This window comes from Hipposideros armiger, unplaced genomic scaffold (genome assembly GCF_001890085.2).
Source record: "Hipposideros armiger isolate ML-2016 unplaced genomic scaffold, ASM189008v1 scaffold_291, whole genome shotgun sequence".
Classification (NCBI taxonomy): Eukaryota; Metazoa; Chordata; class Mammalia; order Chiroptera; family Hipposideridae; genus Hipposideros; species Hipposideros armiger.
In genome coordinates, this window is record NW_017731641.1 from 1,010,296 (window position 1) to 1,024,468 (window position 14,173).

Below are 14,173 nucleotides of genomic sequence, written 5' to 3' on the forward strand. Positions count from 1 at the left end.
TTTTGTTTTAGGAAAAATAGTTTAATATGTTTGGAACCTCTTTTTTCCTAGATGAGGTTCCCTTCTCCATGGAGTACCCCTACCACTGCTCTTCCCATGCCTGCTGGGAGGAGCAGCCTCTCTCTGAAGGGCACCCACCCACTCCAGATGACCCACCCTCTTGGGAGGCCTGCTCTGGGTCTAGGCCTTAGTGGGCTTCTCTGTTTTTATAAAAAGTGGTCAGAACACTGTATATGCCCCCTTTTCTGGATGTCATGGGACCAGCCCACAGCACTTTCTTTCCCTTAATTAAATAGCCCATTAAATAACCTCCCAGCACTGGCAGACAGGAGATGCTACAGCAACAAGCCTCGTTCCTTGGCTGAGCTCCCAGCACCTGGAGGCCTCCACTCTGACTAGATCTGGCCTCCACGAGAGCAGCCAGGGACATGGCCTCATCTCAGACCTGGCCAGTCCAGAGACCCCTTCCCACATAGGTGAGGGGGAGTCCAAGCCGGTCGTGCTGGCACCAGGCACCCCCACAGCCATGTCTGGGGGTCGCTCAGGCAGCTGAGTGGGCAGACCGCTGGGTACAGCTCCTGCCCAAGTCAGAAGTAAGTGAGGTTCTTGACTGCTCCGATTTCCAGCATCCGTTTGATGGCCAGGGCCTCTTGGGAGACGTTGTGGCCTGACCCCTGTGGAGACAGCCAAGGAAGCAAACTGAGGGATTTCCAGGGATGTCCCTGGTCCAGGACAGTCTCCCTGGCCCTCCCCACAGCCCCACACTCTGGGAGCTCCCTTCCCCGTGATGCCTTTCGGACGGAAGACAGAACCTGTGTGGCCGAATATAGAGGACACTGGCCTTCAAGTCCAGATGCCTTGGTGCCAGTTCTGACTCTCTGAGTGACCTCACCGTGAGCCACCTCTGGGCCACCAGCACTACCCATTCACCCAGTGTCCCAGGCTGGTCTGCCCCACCCAGCGTGCAGGCAGAGGCCGCTTACCGCCATGGACTTGAGTGTGATCTGCTCATAGTAGTGAATGGTCTGCTTCCTGTTGTGGGCATCTGGGTAGCCAAAGCCAGCGATGTGCACCACGTCGCAGAGATGGAGGGCCAGGGTGATGGCCAACAGGCCTGTGGTGGGCTTCTGAGGAACAAGGCGGGGGAAGGTATTAGAGGGAGCCCTGTTCCTTTCAGCATCTTCTAGGCCAGCGCTCTGCAACAGAACTTTCCATTATCCTGGAGGTGGTCTTCATCCGTGCTGTCCCATATGGCAGCCACGACCACAGCTGGTGACGGAGGAAGTAAATGGGGCTTGTGTAGCTGAAGGACTGAATTTTTAAATTTAATTTTATTTTAAATAAATAAAATTTAAATAGCCTTATGTGGCTTGTGGCTACCATACTGCATAGTACAGATGGGGAAATGAGGCTTACAACTAACTGTTAAGCAACTTGCTAAGGGGTGGAAAGGTTCTGTTCTTTCCTCTTTCAGAAGATCTGGGGACCCCACGCTCATGGGCTGTATGCCTCTTTATGAGGTGGGCTCTCCCCTTCTGTAAAGTGGGGAATGGCCAAGAGTTTTCTACTCACCTTATGGGCTGCTCTAAGGACCTCACTGTCTCCCTCCTCAATTCATCCACAGGGACGGGCAACCTGCTATCCTAAGCTCACAAATCTCACCTTCCTCAGCTCCTGCCTTCCAGACTACTTCAGTTGCCCACTCCCATTAAGAAGCCACTCTCTGGACCCTGTTTGGCTCCCTGATAACAGTTTTTCCAGTGCGTGTTTCTGAGCTCTGCTATCATTTCATCTGTCACTTCCTGCTTGGGCCTTCCATTTCGCCCCTGCTGCTCCAACCACCACTGCGTTACCTCGTCCAGTTCAGACCTTTGCCGAACCACATTTCCATCGCCTTCTAGCCAGCTCTGCCTGGACACGGGCTCCTTAAACTCACCAAACTCTCTGATCTCCCTGTATTCCCTATCTTAGTTAAATATATTACCGCCCACCCAGTTGTCAAAGCCAGAAACCTAGAATTGTCATAAATCTCTCAATTTCACCTGTCAAGTAAATGTTGTAGCAGGAGAATTCTAAGATGACCCCCCCAATGACCCCCACCCTCGAGTGTGTGTGGAAACTATGGATATGATGAGATATATTACATTATGTTACATTGCTCTAGATGGCACGGCTGACTGTAAGAGAGGGAGATAATCCTAGTGGGCTTGACTTCATTTCATAAGCTTGTACATCTGGGTCTAGAGCTCAGCAGTGGAGGAAGTCAGAGATGGGAAGCACAAGGGTTTCCCATGTCGGGGCTGGCCTGAAGATGGAGGGGGGCACATGGGCAAGGACGATGGGCTGCCTTTAAGAGCTCAGGGTGCTCCTGCCTAACCCGGCTGAATGGCAGCAAGAAAATGGGACCTTGGTCCTGCAACCCCAAGGAACTGAATTCTTCCAGGAAGAATGAGTTTAGAAGTGAATCCCTCACCCCACCCGCCTCCCGACAAGAACCCATCTGGCTGCCAACTTGATTCTTGACACCCGAGCCTTGTACAGGTATGCCCTGCTTTTCGAAAAGTTCATGTTATGCCGCTTCGCTTTTATGAAAGACCTACATTAGTACCTGTGTTTGCTAACCAAAAGAAATCCGAAGAGGATTTTCGCTTTTATGAAAAAAGGCAAAAAGTGAACACAGCATTCGGTGTTTGTTTTGTAGTGAGAGGGGCCCTGCCAAGCCCCTTTCCTGGGAACCACGCTCAGCATCTCAGCCTCAAGCCGCCAGAGCTTTGAACTGTGTCTGTGAGCATCTGTGCTTTATCTTGATATATTTTGTGCATCCGTAAGCAAGATGTGTCCTAAGGTATCAGAAAAACCTGAACGCGCTCATAAGGGGGTTATGCTTAGCATAAAACTGGACATAATTAAGCGTTTCACTTGAAAGGAATAAAGACACAGAAATCAATGGTAATTGCTTCTTTGTTTTACACCATTTCGGCTTACAAAAGGTCTTATAGGAACGCTTTACTTTCGGATACTGGGGAAACCTGTATACAGTAAGCAGAGAACCCAGACACCCCATGCTGGACTTCTGACCTACGGAACTATAAGTAGATACATGGCAGTTGTTTTAAGTCGTTAAACTGTGGTTATTTGTTAGGCAGTGACAGGAAACTAATACAGATTAAGTCCATCCCTTCTGTTTCCCTTCCCACTGCAGGAGCTGGGTCCTTTCTTTCTCTTGCCTCCCTCTCCAGCCTTCACTTCAGCCTCACGCCCCATCAGGGCATAAAAGGCCTTCTTGCTGCCCCGGCAACTCCACCTGCATGAGAACTCAGTGCCGGGACAGTGTTTGGTCTTGCCAAGTGACATACCTCTCCCCAGTCCTCTGCCTGATGGGCCCCATGACCCCTCAAGGCCCAACACCAGCACCACCTCCTCTGCTGGGTGGGGTGGGGTGGGGGGAGGGGCTTCCCTCAGACAGACCCAAGCAGAGGCCTGACCCTCTTTTGAGATCCCACAGCACTTGGAACAACTCTCTGCTGGGGCATTTTGCCACTCCATGCTGCTACCTGTGTGTTTATTCTGCCAGCTAGAGTGTCCTTAGGGCAAGGAGCATGTCTTACTCCCCGCATACGTCCTTGGGGCCTGGCACTGAGCAGTCACAAAAGCAGGCACGGGAACCTGAATCACAGTAGATACTCAGTAAAAAGACAAAAAATCACTTATTCAAAATTGTGCAAATATTTATTGAGCATCCACTGTGTACCAATCTCCACAACAGGCGTGTTAATTATCTTTTGAAATCCTGCAATGGCCTTCAGAGGTCAGTACTAATTTTAGCCCCAACACACAGATAAGAAAATGGAGGCTCTGAGTAGTTGACGTGCCCCAGGCCACACAGTAAGTGGTACGGCAGATCCTGTTTATGTCTGCAGGGTACCTCTGTCCACTCTCCCACACAGTCCCTCTGAGGCTCAAAAGACATGTGTGTGCAAGTACTCGGGATGCTACAAGCCTCTTAATGTCCACCAGCCAAAGACTACTAGAGTACTGAGAGTTGAAACCAAAACTGTAACTTGCAAAGCTGCGCCGTGACTCCCCAAATTGACCATGATATGCAAGACAAACTATAAAGCTCAAACTCTGAACTCATTCGACTAATATGTAAGATAAAGTGATCTAAGAGCAACTGCACAGGCTTGAGTCATTCTAAAGATAACACTATGACTGTCCCAGCAATTCCCCAGTTTAAAAATTCTGACCAGCATCTGCCAAAACCATCCCCTAGCTCCAGCCCCAAGCCTATAAATACTCTCCCATAACTCCCCACTTTGGAGATGCCCCGCGGTTCTCAAGCGTGTGCTCTCCCTGGTCGCAACAAGCTAAAAATCCTGATCACGGGTGTGTGGCTAAAGGCCGTGTCTGTGGGGTTTAACTGGTACTATTCAAATGTGAGCTGCAATCTCTGTTATTATTCTACCCTCTCATGGGGTCCTCCATGGCTTCCTAAGCCTCTAGGACCATCCGATCTACGTCCCACCTGGGACCCCAACCCTCTTGGCTTGCCTGTCACATCATCACCTGCTTAATCTTGCGTGGCTGCTGCATGGGCAGGCTCAGCAGTTTTTCAGCTGCAATCTCCATGAAGAAGGGGTTGAGAATCCGAATCTGTTTGGGGTTGACGTCCCAGATGAGGGGAGGCTGTTTCCAGAAGCCCTTTCGCACCTAGGAGGATGGGGTTGGAAGGGAGAGATGCGAGTGGGCAAAGACCTGTTTCTCAAGGCCAGCCCAGTGGTCCTCATTCAGGGAATGGGGTCCACGTGATGGCAGAAACCCTCAGGGTGAGGGGCGGGGCAAGTGGAGGCATGCACCAGAGACAGCGAGGGAGACCAGAGGGGAGCAAGAAGAGAGGGAAGAGATGGCACCCCCCTCAAGGGAGGCCAGATGACAAGGTGTGTAGGGTATGGGGTCCAACCATTCCCACTTCCAAGAGTCTCCAAACAGGTGGAGGGGCTCGACTTTGGGGTTGTGTAAACACTTGGCAAAAACGCCAGACTGGACAGTTCAGCATTTGACTGGATGACAAAGAGACACAGTGGACTCCCTGGAGGCCACCTGGAAGGCCCCAGGTTTTGACTGTCCTAACCTGTCCCCTGGCTGGAGATGACTACTGACTGGTTCCTCCGCTCCCAAGTTTCTCACTGGCAAATATAATTTGGCAGCTTTTCTGCCCCAGGCAGCCTTGAACTTGGGTGTGCCCTTGGCTGCTACCTGACTCCCACAAGGGCTCAAGCCCTGGCTGCCGGGAGGGCCATCAGAAGCCCTGCAGAAGGTGGAGTTCATGCCTTGCCCTCACCGGCTCTAGGACTGCAGGGCAGACATCATGGAGCGAGAGGTCCTGACTCAGGCCTCAACCCCTCCCCATCTCCCCACTTAGGCCTCAACCCCTCCCCGTCTCCCCACTTACCCGCTTCTTATCACTCAGGATGGTCTCGATCCAGTGGAAGTCCATCGCCTTGAACGCCACCAGCACAAGGAGCGTGTCCGGGTTGTTCTCCACTTTGGGGTTGAAGTGGGCGGATTCGGGGTAGAAGAGACGCATGGTGGTCTTGGAGCCAACGTCACTTTCGTAGCCAGTCACTGGGGCGTTGTTCAATCTGGGAGGAAGAGGAGGATGCCCATCACCTAGGGCGCCCCTGGGCTTATCTGCAGTCACTCCCAAACAGGAAGGGGCGGGGTGGTGATACAGACCTGATGACCATGTCGTATTTGTTGATGGCATCTCCCAGCGAGCTGTTGCGAAGCCGGTGCCCGTTGCCCACCACCACGCAGCGGCGGCACTTGAGGCTGGCATGGGAAGAGGATGCTCAGACGCAGAAGCAACCCCAGCTCCACTGAACTCTCCCGCCTTGGGTCTGCCCCGGGCCTGGCTCAGGACCCCTTCCCAGGCCCCCTCAGCCCTGGTCCCCATAGGCTAGGCATCTCCAAGGAGTCCTGCTTATGGTCCTGCTCATTCTGCAGCCCTGGGCTTCTGTAACAGGAGAGGAAACTGAGCAGAGCATGGAAAAGAGAGGAGGGAAGACGCCTGGGGAGTACCAATAAGAAAGCCCATTTTAAAGCCCTCTCGCCTGCTGTCCAGGCCTGCCTGTTGCCATGGCGACACCCTCCGCAGGCTCTGCCTGCTCCAGCAGCCAGCCTGGATGCCCAGGCTTAGTTGCCGTGGGGACTGGTGTACCTGCCTCCCCCAGAGACGGGCAGACTAAGAAAAAGGGTCAAATTGGCCACAGGGGACCAGAGACAGGACGGCTCACTGGAGGTGCTGGGCCATGACTATTTCGCACTGGGGCAGGACGGAGAAGGTGCTCAGGCTGGAGTAAGAGGGCAGTCTCCTTACCTCTGGATGCTCTCCGGAATGGAGTAGCTGGTGATGGCTAGAACCCGGAGGAGCAGGTCTTCTACAAAAAGAACCAATTGGAAGTGGCTGATGACAACAGCCAGCGTTCCAAAGGCTGCCACTCTCCCTCCACCACTCTGCAGAGCCTTGCCTGCCTTCTCCTCCCCTGACCCCGGAATCTAAGACTGGCTGAGAACTTGAGCACTGGAGACTGTGGACGGCAAAGAACAAGAAGAGAGTGGCCAAGGTGAGCCCACTGTTCCCTACTTACCACTCCCCTTGGTCCCGAAGGGCAGCTCATAAGCAGAGGGTGTCTTGACCCAGAAATAATCCTTAAGCTGCAGGAAGATGGGCTGATCTCGTGAGTGGCTGAACAGAGGTGAGAGCAGGGTGGGGATGCAACAGGGATTAATCTTAATGTCAGAATCAGGGTCAGGCCCCTGACTAATATATGCATGTCCAAGAATCTCTTCCTGCCTCACTGGCTTCACCTAACCCATGTCCACCAACACAGTCCCTCCTTCCGGCCAGCACTGAGGCTCTCACCCTGTGAAACTCTCAATCCCAGCTCATCCCATGTCCGGCCCCAACCCCCTCAGCCTCAAGTACTTACTTGCCAAAGAGCTTAGAGGCCTTCCTCTCTGCCTCACCATGCAGGCATGGCAGCTCCTTCTTCTCTGGGATGGGAAAATAAAAACTGGGGACAAAAAAGGAGAGGAGGCAGGAGCTCCAGTCAGCCCAGGAACCCAGGGGTCCAGGGGCCCGGGGGCCGGCAGCCCAGGCAGCCTCAACTTTGTCCCATGGCACATCCGTCTCCAGTGCTGGAGACTGACTGACAGGGTGGAATCATCTCAACCCAAGTTCCACTTTGAAACCAAACCATTGAGGTTCCTCCTCTTCCTTTTCCTGAAACCCCAGTAGATCATCCCAGACTCTACCCCGCAAACCCACCACCTACCCTCATGGAAGGATTTCGTGCTAAGTTGAAGGGAGAGGTCATGTCCGGGCTCTCTGAACCCTCCTGCCCCACTCCGTCCCCACCCCATGACCTCCATCCCAAGCCCTGTTCCTGAGAAGAACCAAGGGAAGGGCATGGAAGCTGGACTCACAGCTCAATATACCTGTCTTCTCGGGAGATGGAATACCACACCATGACGACCAGCACCAGAACCAGCATGGCCAGGAGCTTCCAGCCTGCAGGGCACATGCACAGAGGAGCTAGAGGCAGAAACAGGCAGGTACAGTCCCAGGCCACCTACTCACCTGCCCCGTTTTGGGCCCCTGCAACCCCCAACTCAAGCGGACCCAGTCCCTAGACCTAGCCTGGCCCTTGCTTTCCAGCACAGGGCTTGCATCTAAGCATTCCCAATGTCATTGGAGATGCAGAGAGGGGGTCTGTCCCTCCACAACCCCCAGGGGTCCCAGGATGACGCTGAAGACTGCTTCCAGGGGGCCCATCCTTCAGGGTGGGGAGCTCTTGGACAACACTCACGGGACTTGCTGATCATGTTTCTCAGCAGGTAGAATTTCTGGGGAGAGCTGGCATCCCGGCTGCCTCGGGCCACCTAGGACATAGGAGTCACAGATGTCTGGTTAGCTGCACACATACTCCTGCCAGACGCTGGAGCAGGACACAACCTGACTCTTGCCATTCCCAGAAAGCTCAAAGCTGCTTCAGAGCAGTCATCCAGAGGGGGACCGTCTCACCCCGGACATCCCCCAGCCCCTCAAAGGCAGCATCAAGGGTCTGGGGGGGGGTGTCCAATGCCACAGAAAGAGAAACCAAGTCCCGCCCCTCAAGGATTAGGTTCCATGCCAGACTGGCCAGTTCCATCTTCCCTGGCATGGTTCCCTCACTGCCCTCTTCCTCATTTTCACCTGAGAAGAGCCAGCTCCAGGAGGTAGGTGGGTACCTCTACCCACTTTTTACATGAAGTTAAGCTAACTGTACAAGGGTGTTACTCATATTTTATGCAACTGAAGTTTATCTATTCGCCACCATCCAAGCCCTCCCCTTGGTTCTGGCCACTGCTCACCACTCCATCATCAGTCTCCCACTACTCCAGCCAAAGAGGTCCACTCAGGCCAGACACTGGCATGAGGGTCTGGCTACGAGACGGTCCACGAGGCCTCCTCCAGTCCTCTGAACTCTGACTAGATGCAAACAGTATCCAACCAAGCCCTCGCCACCCAGGCACGTGGGGAAAACGCAGTGAAGGCAGGGTGTCTGATGGGGAGTGCGGGGAGCAGGAGGGTCTGGTGAGTCAAACAGGCGGCGGGAGACCCTTTCGGGTAAGGGCAAGGCCAGCATGGGAAGGACGGCCTGTGGAAGTGGGAAGCTGTTACTCACACGTAAACAGAGGGGCCCCTAAATCACAAACTCAGTCAGGGCCACGCTCTGGAGTCACTGGGTAGGAAATTTCTGCAGCTTCCACAGCCATACCAAGAGGCACGGGGCACCCACCACTGAGCGCCAGTTTCTTCTCTCCATGCCGGGTCCCCAGTGATCTGCAGCACAGGAATCACCTGTGCGCGTACTAAAAACCCAGATTCCAGGGCCTTTCCTTGGGACTGCTTCAGTCAGCCAGGGTGGAGTGGGACGGGCATTTCCACAAGCAGCCCCCGTGAATCTTTTGAAGGATTGGGGGAAAAGAGGAGAGAACAAGTGTCTGTGTACTCTTGGAGATAAATTAAAAATCTCGACTATGGGCCGGCCGAGTGGCGCGTTGGTTAAGAGCTGGCTTGGGACGCCAGAGGGCCCCGGTTCGGATCCCACATATGAGGGCCAGTGACACTGCCCTCCACAGCTAAGATGCTGAACAACAGCTCAACCTGGAGCTGGGCTGCCGTGAGTTACCGGCAACGGCATAGGCTGCAGCCCCTGTGGCAGTGGGTTGCCATGGGCTACCGTGTGTAGCCAGTAGCCGCCATGAGCGGCCAGCAGCCGCAGTGAGCGGCCATCCAGAAGCCGGCGACTGATCTGCCTCGCCCGGGAAGAGCGCAATGATGGTGCCAACTTGGGCCAGTGAAGCAACATCCTCCACAACTAGACTGAAGAACAAAACGACAGCAACTTGTCTGTTCCCCTCCCCCCGATTCCCCAATAAAATCTTTAAAAACAAAACAACAACAAAAAAAACACATACTGAAAAAAAAAATCTCGACTATTTCTCGAGTGCGGGAGGTGGCGTCTGGACAAGGTCCGGTTTTTTAAGATCATAAATCAATTAGCCTGAACTCTGTCCTGCTCTGCACCCAGGGGGCATTCCCCAGGCTCCACTCAGAGTCCATGAGCCCCAAAGAATGACAGTCTTGAGAGTGAGAAGAGAGCCAGGTAGAGACCAGAGTCAGGGTCCTCAGTAGAACCAGGAACCCCCACCCTCTGACCCCAGTGGGGATGGAGGATGGCCCTGCGCAGTGAAGTTCTAGGTTTGTAATTAGAAGACTCCAGTGAAAGTCATGGTTCTAGTAACTTCCCTGACTGCTTTTCCCAAAGTGCACACCTCCCCTGTGTACCCACAGCCACTGCAAAGTCATTCCCTACTATGTCGCCTCTGTAGCGCCTTCACAGCACTTCTGATCTGTAAGTTGTTTAGTGACTTATGTGCTTGCTTTCTAATTCCCCCACTGGAAATATAAGCTCTGTGAGGGGAGGAATCAGGTCGGTTTGGTCCCCAGCTCTAGCCCCAGCATCTAGCCCGCTGCCTGTCACACAGCCAGCACTCAGAGAGTACTGAATGAATAACATACTGGGCTACATTGGGGGAGTCACTTCCTCTCTGACCCTGTTTTTTTTTTTGCTATACAACTGGGAAGTTGATCTTAGATGCCTGCAGGTAAAAATATATCTATCTGACCAGCAGCATGGGTCACTAGGGACCTTATTAAAAATTCATAATCTCAGGCCACCTCCATACCCACAAAATCAGAATCTGCATTTGAATACCCCCCCCCAATGATTCATATGCACATTCAAGTTTGAGAAGGCTGGTTAAGACAGAGGGATGTACTTGACTTGGTTGAACTGGAGAACTGCCTGGGGAACTATCTGGGTTGTCCCATACCCAGGAATTCTGACGTAATTGATCTGGCCCAGCACTGGAATTTGTTTAATCACTCCAAGCAATTCCAAGGTTGAGAAGGACTGGTCCGGAGGGTGGTGAAAGCATGGTCCTCCATCTCTCACATGCACATTCTGACTTCGTGGGTGTAGGTGGATCCCATCCTAACCAGCTCCCAGGTGGTGCCTGCTGCTAGGCTGAGACCAGGATCCTTCCAGCGCTAACATTTCATTACTTTATGAACTGCATCCTCTCCTACCCCCAGTCTCTCTCAATCTTCCTTTCGTGATCAGGATTCACTCCATCTCCCTTCATCTCCCTTGATACCAATCATTACATCAAAACACTGATTGCAGAAGGCAATCAATCACCTGAGAAGTTTAAAAACAGTCAGCTGCCCTGTCGGCTGCCCTTGATGAAGGAGATCTTGGTCATGAGAGGTGACCAGCACTGAGCCAGTCCTGAACAACAAGACAACTAGCCCTTCTTTGACCAAGAAAGTTCTGCATGGGTATGTTTATTCCCAAACTGTGCTGGTGTTGTGCTAGGCAGGCTGGCTAGTCTTAGGGCTTACTCTAAGGTACCCCCTCTGGGATTTCATTAGCCCACCACCACCCCTTGCTGGGCCCAGCCAAGAGGATGGCTAGCAGCCCTCAAACATTCTAGGAGTGTGGGTTTCTTGGGCTGGTTGCTGCCTTGGGACAACTGGTAGCCTTCTCCCAGCAGCTCCCCCCACATTACTGACTGAGCCCCGAGGTACAAAAGGACAGGAGAAAAGTCAAAATAGAGTACCTGTGTGGGAGAGCAGGCATCTGATCCACTCATGTCCAAGGTACACCAGCCTCTGCCTACCACCAACTGCAAGGGAACTCAGCTCACCCGACCAGCTAGGCAAAGCTGACCCCAGGGCAGGAAGGCTGTGTGCTTTCTTGGTACTCTGCCAGGAACCACAGTGTCCCTGGCTGAAGTGAGGCTGGTGAGCACTGCCACAGAACTTGACAAAGGGCAGACAGGAGGCACTGGCTGAGAAAATAAGGCACCACGGAAGCAGTACCCATGACTCATGCCACCCCAACACTCACAGCTAACATATAGCAGGTACCCACGGTACTAAGAGGAACGGGACTATGCTTCCCCCAAGGGCACAGCATGCCGCCAGGCCCCTCAGAGTTCCTGGGCCCATCAAGGGATATGACTTTAATGTTCCTGAGAAGTCTGTGGGAAGACCAGGGTGGGCGGAAGCACAGGTTCCATTCTTATCGGTTCAGAGACCTTGATCAATATCATTGTCCCTCAGTTCCGTAAGGAAAACTGGAGCTGCCCACCTGTCACCTCTAGACTCACCTGCCACTCCTGCTCCCTCCTAATCCCTACACCTGGACACTGGGTCCCCATCCACCTTTCTAGCATTGTTCCTGATCCGCGATTCCCCTTGCTTGCCCTGATCCTCCCATCTCTCCCTCCTTCTCCACTCTCTCTTACTTAGGAACATACTCAGGTCTCCTTCCTAAGAAAAAAACAACAGCCCTCTCCGCCTCCGTCTCCTCCTCAAGCAACCCTGCATCTCCACCCTCACCTCCAACGGTCACACTTCCTTATCTGTGCTACATCCTCACTTCCCTCTCAACCCCCCAACCCTGGCTCCCACCCTTATTTTTATCCTGAAATCACTCTTGCTGAATCTCTCAGTGGCCTCCTTCACTCTTCTGGGACTCTGAAACCTTTGATACTGTTAGCTGATGCCTCCTTCTTGGCTCCTGGTCAAGGCTCTCGCCAGGTTCTCCTACCTCTGTAACCGTCTCCATGCTGGCTCTACTTCCTTTAAGCGCTGGCGATCTCCAGGGATCTGTCCTTGAACCTCTGTTCTCCCCTGCGTGTTTTCACAGGGCAAGGTCATTCGTTTTCAGAGGTTTAACTATTACTTATACCCTGATGATTCAAGCTCTTTATTTTTCAGCCCTTTAATTTCTCTCCTAGATCCCATCCTAATATTTCTAATTTTCTATGGCATATCCTGCCTGGATGATCTTAAATTCTTCAAACTTAGCACGTCTCAAACTGCACGCGGCTCTCCCTAGCCCCACTCGCCCCTCCACTATCATCAACTCTTGTCTTCCAATATCTCCCGCCCCTTCACACCATCCCTACTAAACAGTTACTAAATGTTATCGATTCTGCTCCATTTCCCCACTCCAGCAAATGTTTGCTGAACTCCCACATTGTGGGAGGCACAGGAAATATAAAGTTTTATAAAACTCAGCCCCAGTATAAAGGCCACATAGTCTAGAGCCTGAGAAATATTCAGAATGCAGCCTTCCTTCTCCTCTTCTCGAGCCAGAGGTTGATTCTAGGTCTCACCCCAATTCACCTGCTTCCTAACTGGTCTCTTCACTACAGGACTTGACTCATTCAAGCCCCTTCTTCGGAACTGCCAACATATGGTGTCGTTCCAAGAAACAATTCAGGTTGTATCACCCTCCTGCTTCAACTGCTCCCCATTCCTTAAATGAAAAGCCAAAACTCCTCAGAGGCAATCAGGGCCCTTCGAACTCATGCCACAGCCCTGCAGGTGCATCTCCAACTCCGTCCTTCTTCCAGGCGCACGCCCGGAGCCCCCTCTTCCTTCCGCACCTGCATCTGCCCGAAGGCCCTCCCCCCCTGCTCACCTGACAATCCCACTCCTTCTGCAGCATCAGCTCAACGGCCCGTCCTCCACGAAGGCTTTTCTGACATTTTTCAGCAACTGCTGTTTCTCTTCCCACAAAATACTGTTTATATCTTGATTTTAGAACTTAACAGGTAATTTAATTTCATATTATATAATTACTGCTTTTCATGTCTTGTTCACTATCCTCTGACCTCTAAACTCGGAAGCTTGTTTATACCGAGAGTCTATCAGAGTACCTGGGATATAGAAGATGCTTTATCACACCATATAATTTTATTATCTATTATAAAAACATTATTATATTATTAGGTGTTTTGATATCTTGTCCATGAGACTATGACCGCTGGTCCAGGACTTCTTCATATCTCTAGGCAGACTTTACTAGAGTGACTAGAACGTAGCAGATACACAAGGTGTGATAAAAAAATATGGTGAATTAAAAAAATTTTTTTTAATTATTTTTAAAACTTATTACAGTAAAAGACACATTGCCATTAATCCCCCTCAAAATACTCCCCCTCACTTCAAACACACTTATCCCATCATTCTTGCCACTTTCTGAAGCCGTTCTGAAAGTCCTCTTTCGTGAGTGTCTTTAGTTGCACTGTCGTGTCTGCCTCGGTATCCTGAATCGATTCAAAATGTTTCCCTTTCATGGTCATTTTGACTTTGCGGAAGAGCCAGAAATCGCATGGTGCCAGATCTGGTGAGTAAGGTGGATGAGGACACACCATAATGTTTTTATTTGACAGAAATTGTTGTACTAGAAGTGATGTGTGACACGGAGCCTTTCCGTTGTGATCACAAAATACAGTGACTGCTGCGGCTAAGTGCCATCCAATGGAAAGGTAGGGATCTTCAATACAGGAAGCAGCACATCAAACCGTAATAACAGTGTGTGACACGTTTCAACTTGTTCCGTGGAGTCAGTTGGGTATGAACTACTGTTGAAAAAAGGTGTTTTAAAGTGTGCCGTAAATCATCCTCCATCATGACAATGCTCCGTGTCACACATCGTTTCTGGTAGACAGCAATTTCTGTCAAATAAAAACATTATGGGGCCGG

The 14,173-nt window shown here is 51.9% G+C and overlaps 1 protein-coding gene across 6 annotated transcripts in view; it reads right to left on the bottom strand.

The window, feature by feature from the left end:
* Positions 1-14,173, bottom strand: part of ST3GAL4 (ST3 beta-galactoside alpha-2,3-sialyltransferase 4) — a 29,859-nt gene continuing 15,686 nt past the window's right edge. Inside the window, exons 1-11 of one of the 6 annotated variants that reach the window (XM_019658921.1) lie at positions 11,233-12,025; positions 7,872-7,944; positions 7,489-7,597; positions 6,993-7,076; positions 6,651-6,748; positions 6,380-6,440; positions 5,737-5,832; positions 5,453-5,642; positions 4,567-4,710; positions 984-1,127; positions 1-674 (exon numbers count right to left, since the gene is read on the bottom strand). In XM_019658921.1, the coding sequence (XP_019514466.1) occupies positions 588-674; positions 984-1,127; positions 4,567-4,710; positions 5,453-5,642; positions 5,737-5,832; positions 6,380-6,440; positions 6,651-6,748; positions 6,993-7,076; positions 7,489-7,597; positions 7,872-7,944; positions 11,233-11,265 (1,119 nt within the window). In that variant the 5' untranslated portion in view covers positions 11,266-12,025 and the 3' untranslated portion in view covers positions 1-587. Of the gene's footprint in view, positions 675-983; positions 1,128-4,566; positions 4,711-5,452; positions 5,643-5,736; positions 5,833-6,379; positions 6,441-6,650; positions 6,749-6,992; positions 7,077-7,488; positions 7,598-7,871; positions 7,945-11,232; positions 12,026-14,173 lie in introns of those variants that run through there. The other 5 variants (XM_019658922.1, XM_019658920.1, XM_019658919.1 and 2 more) reach the window with 5 other exon arrangements.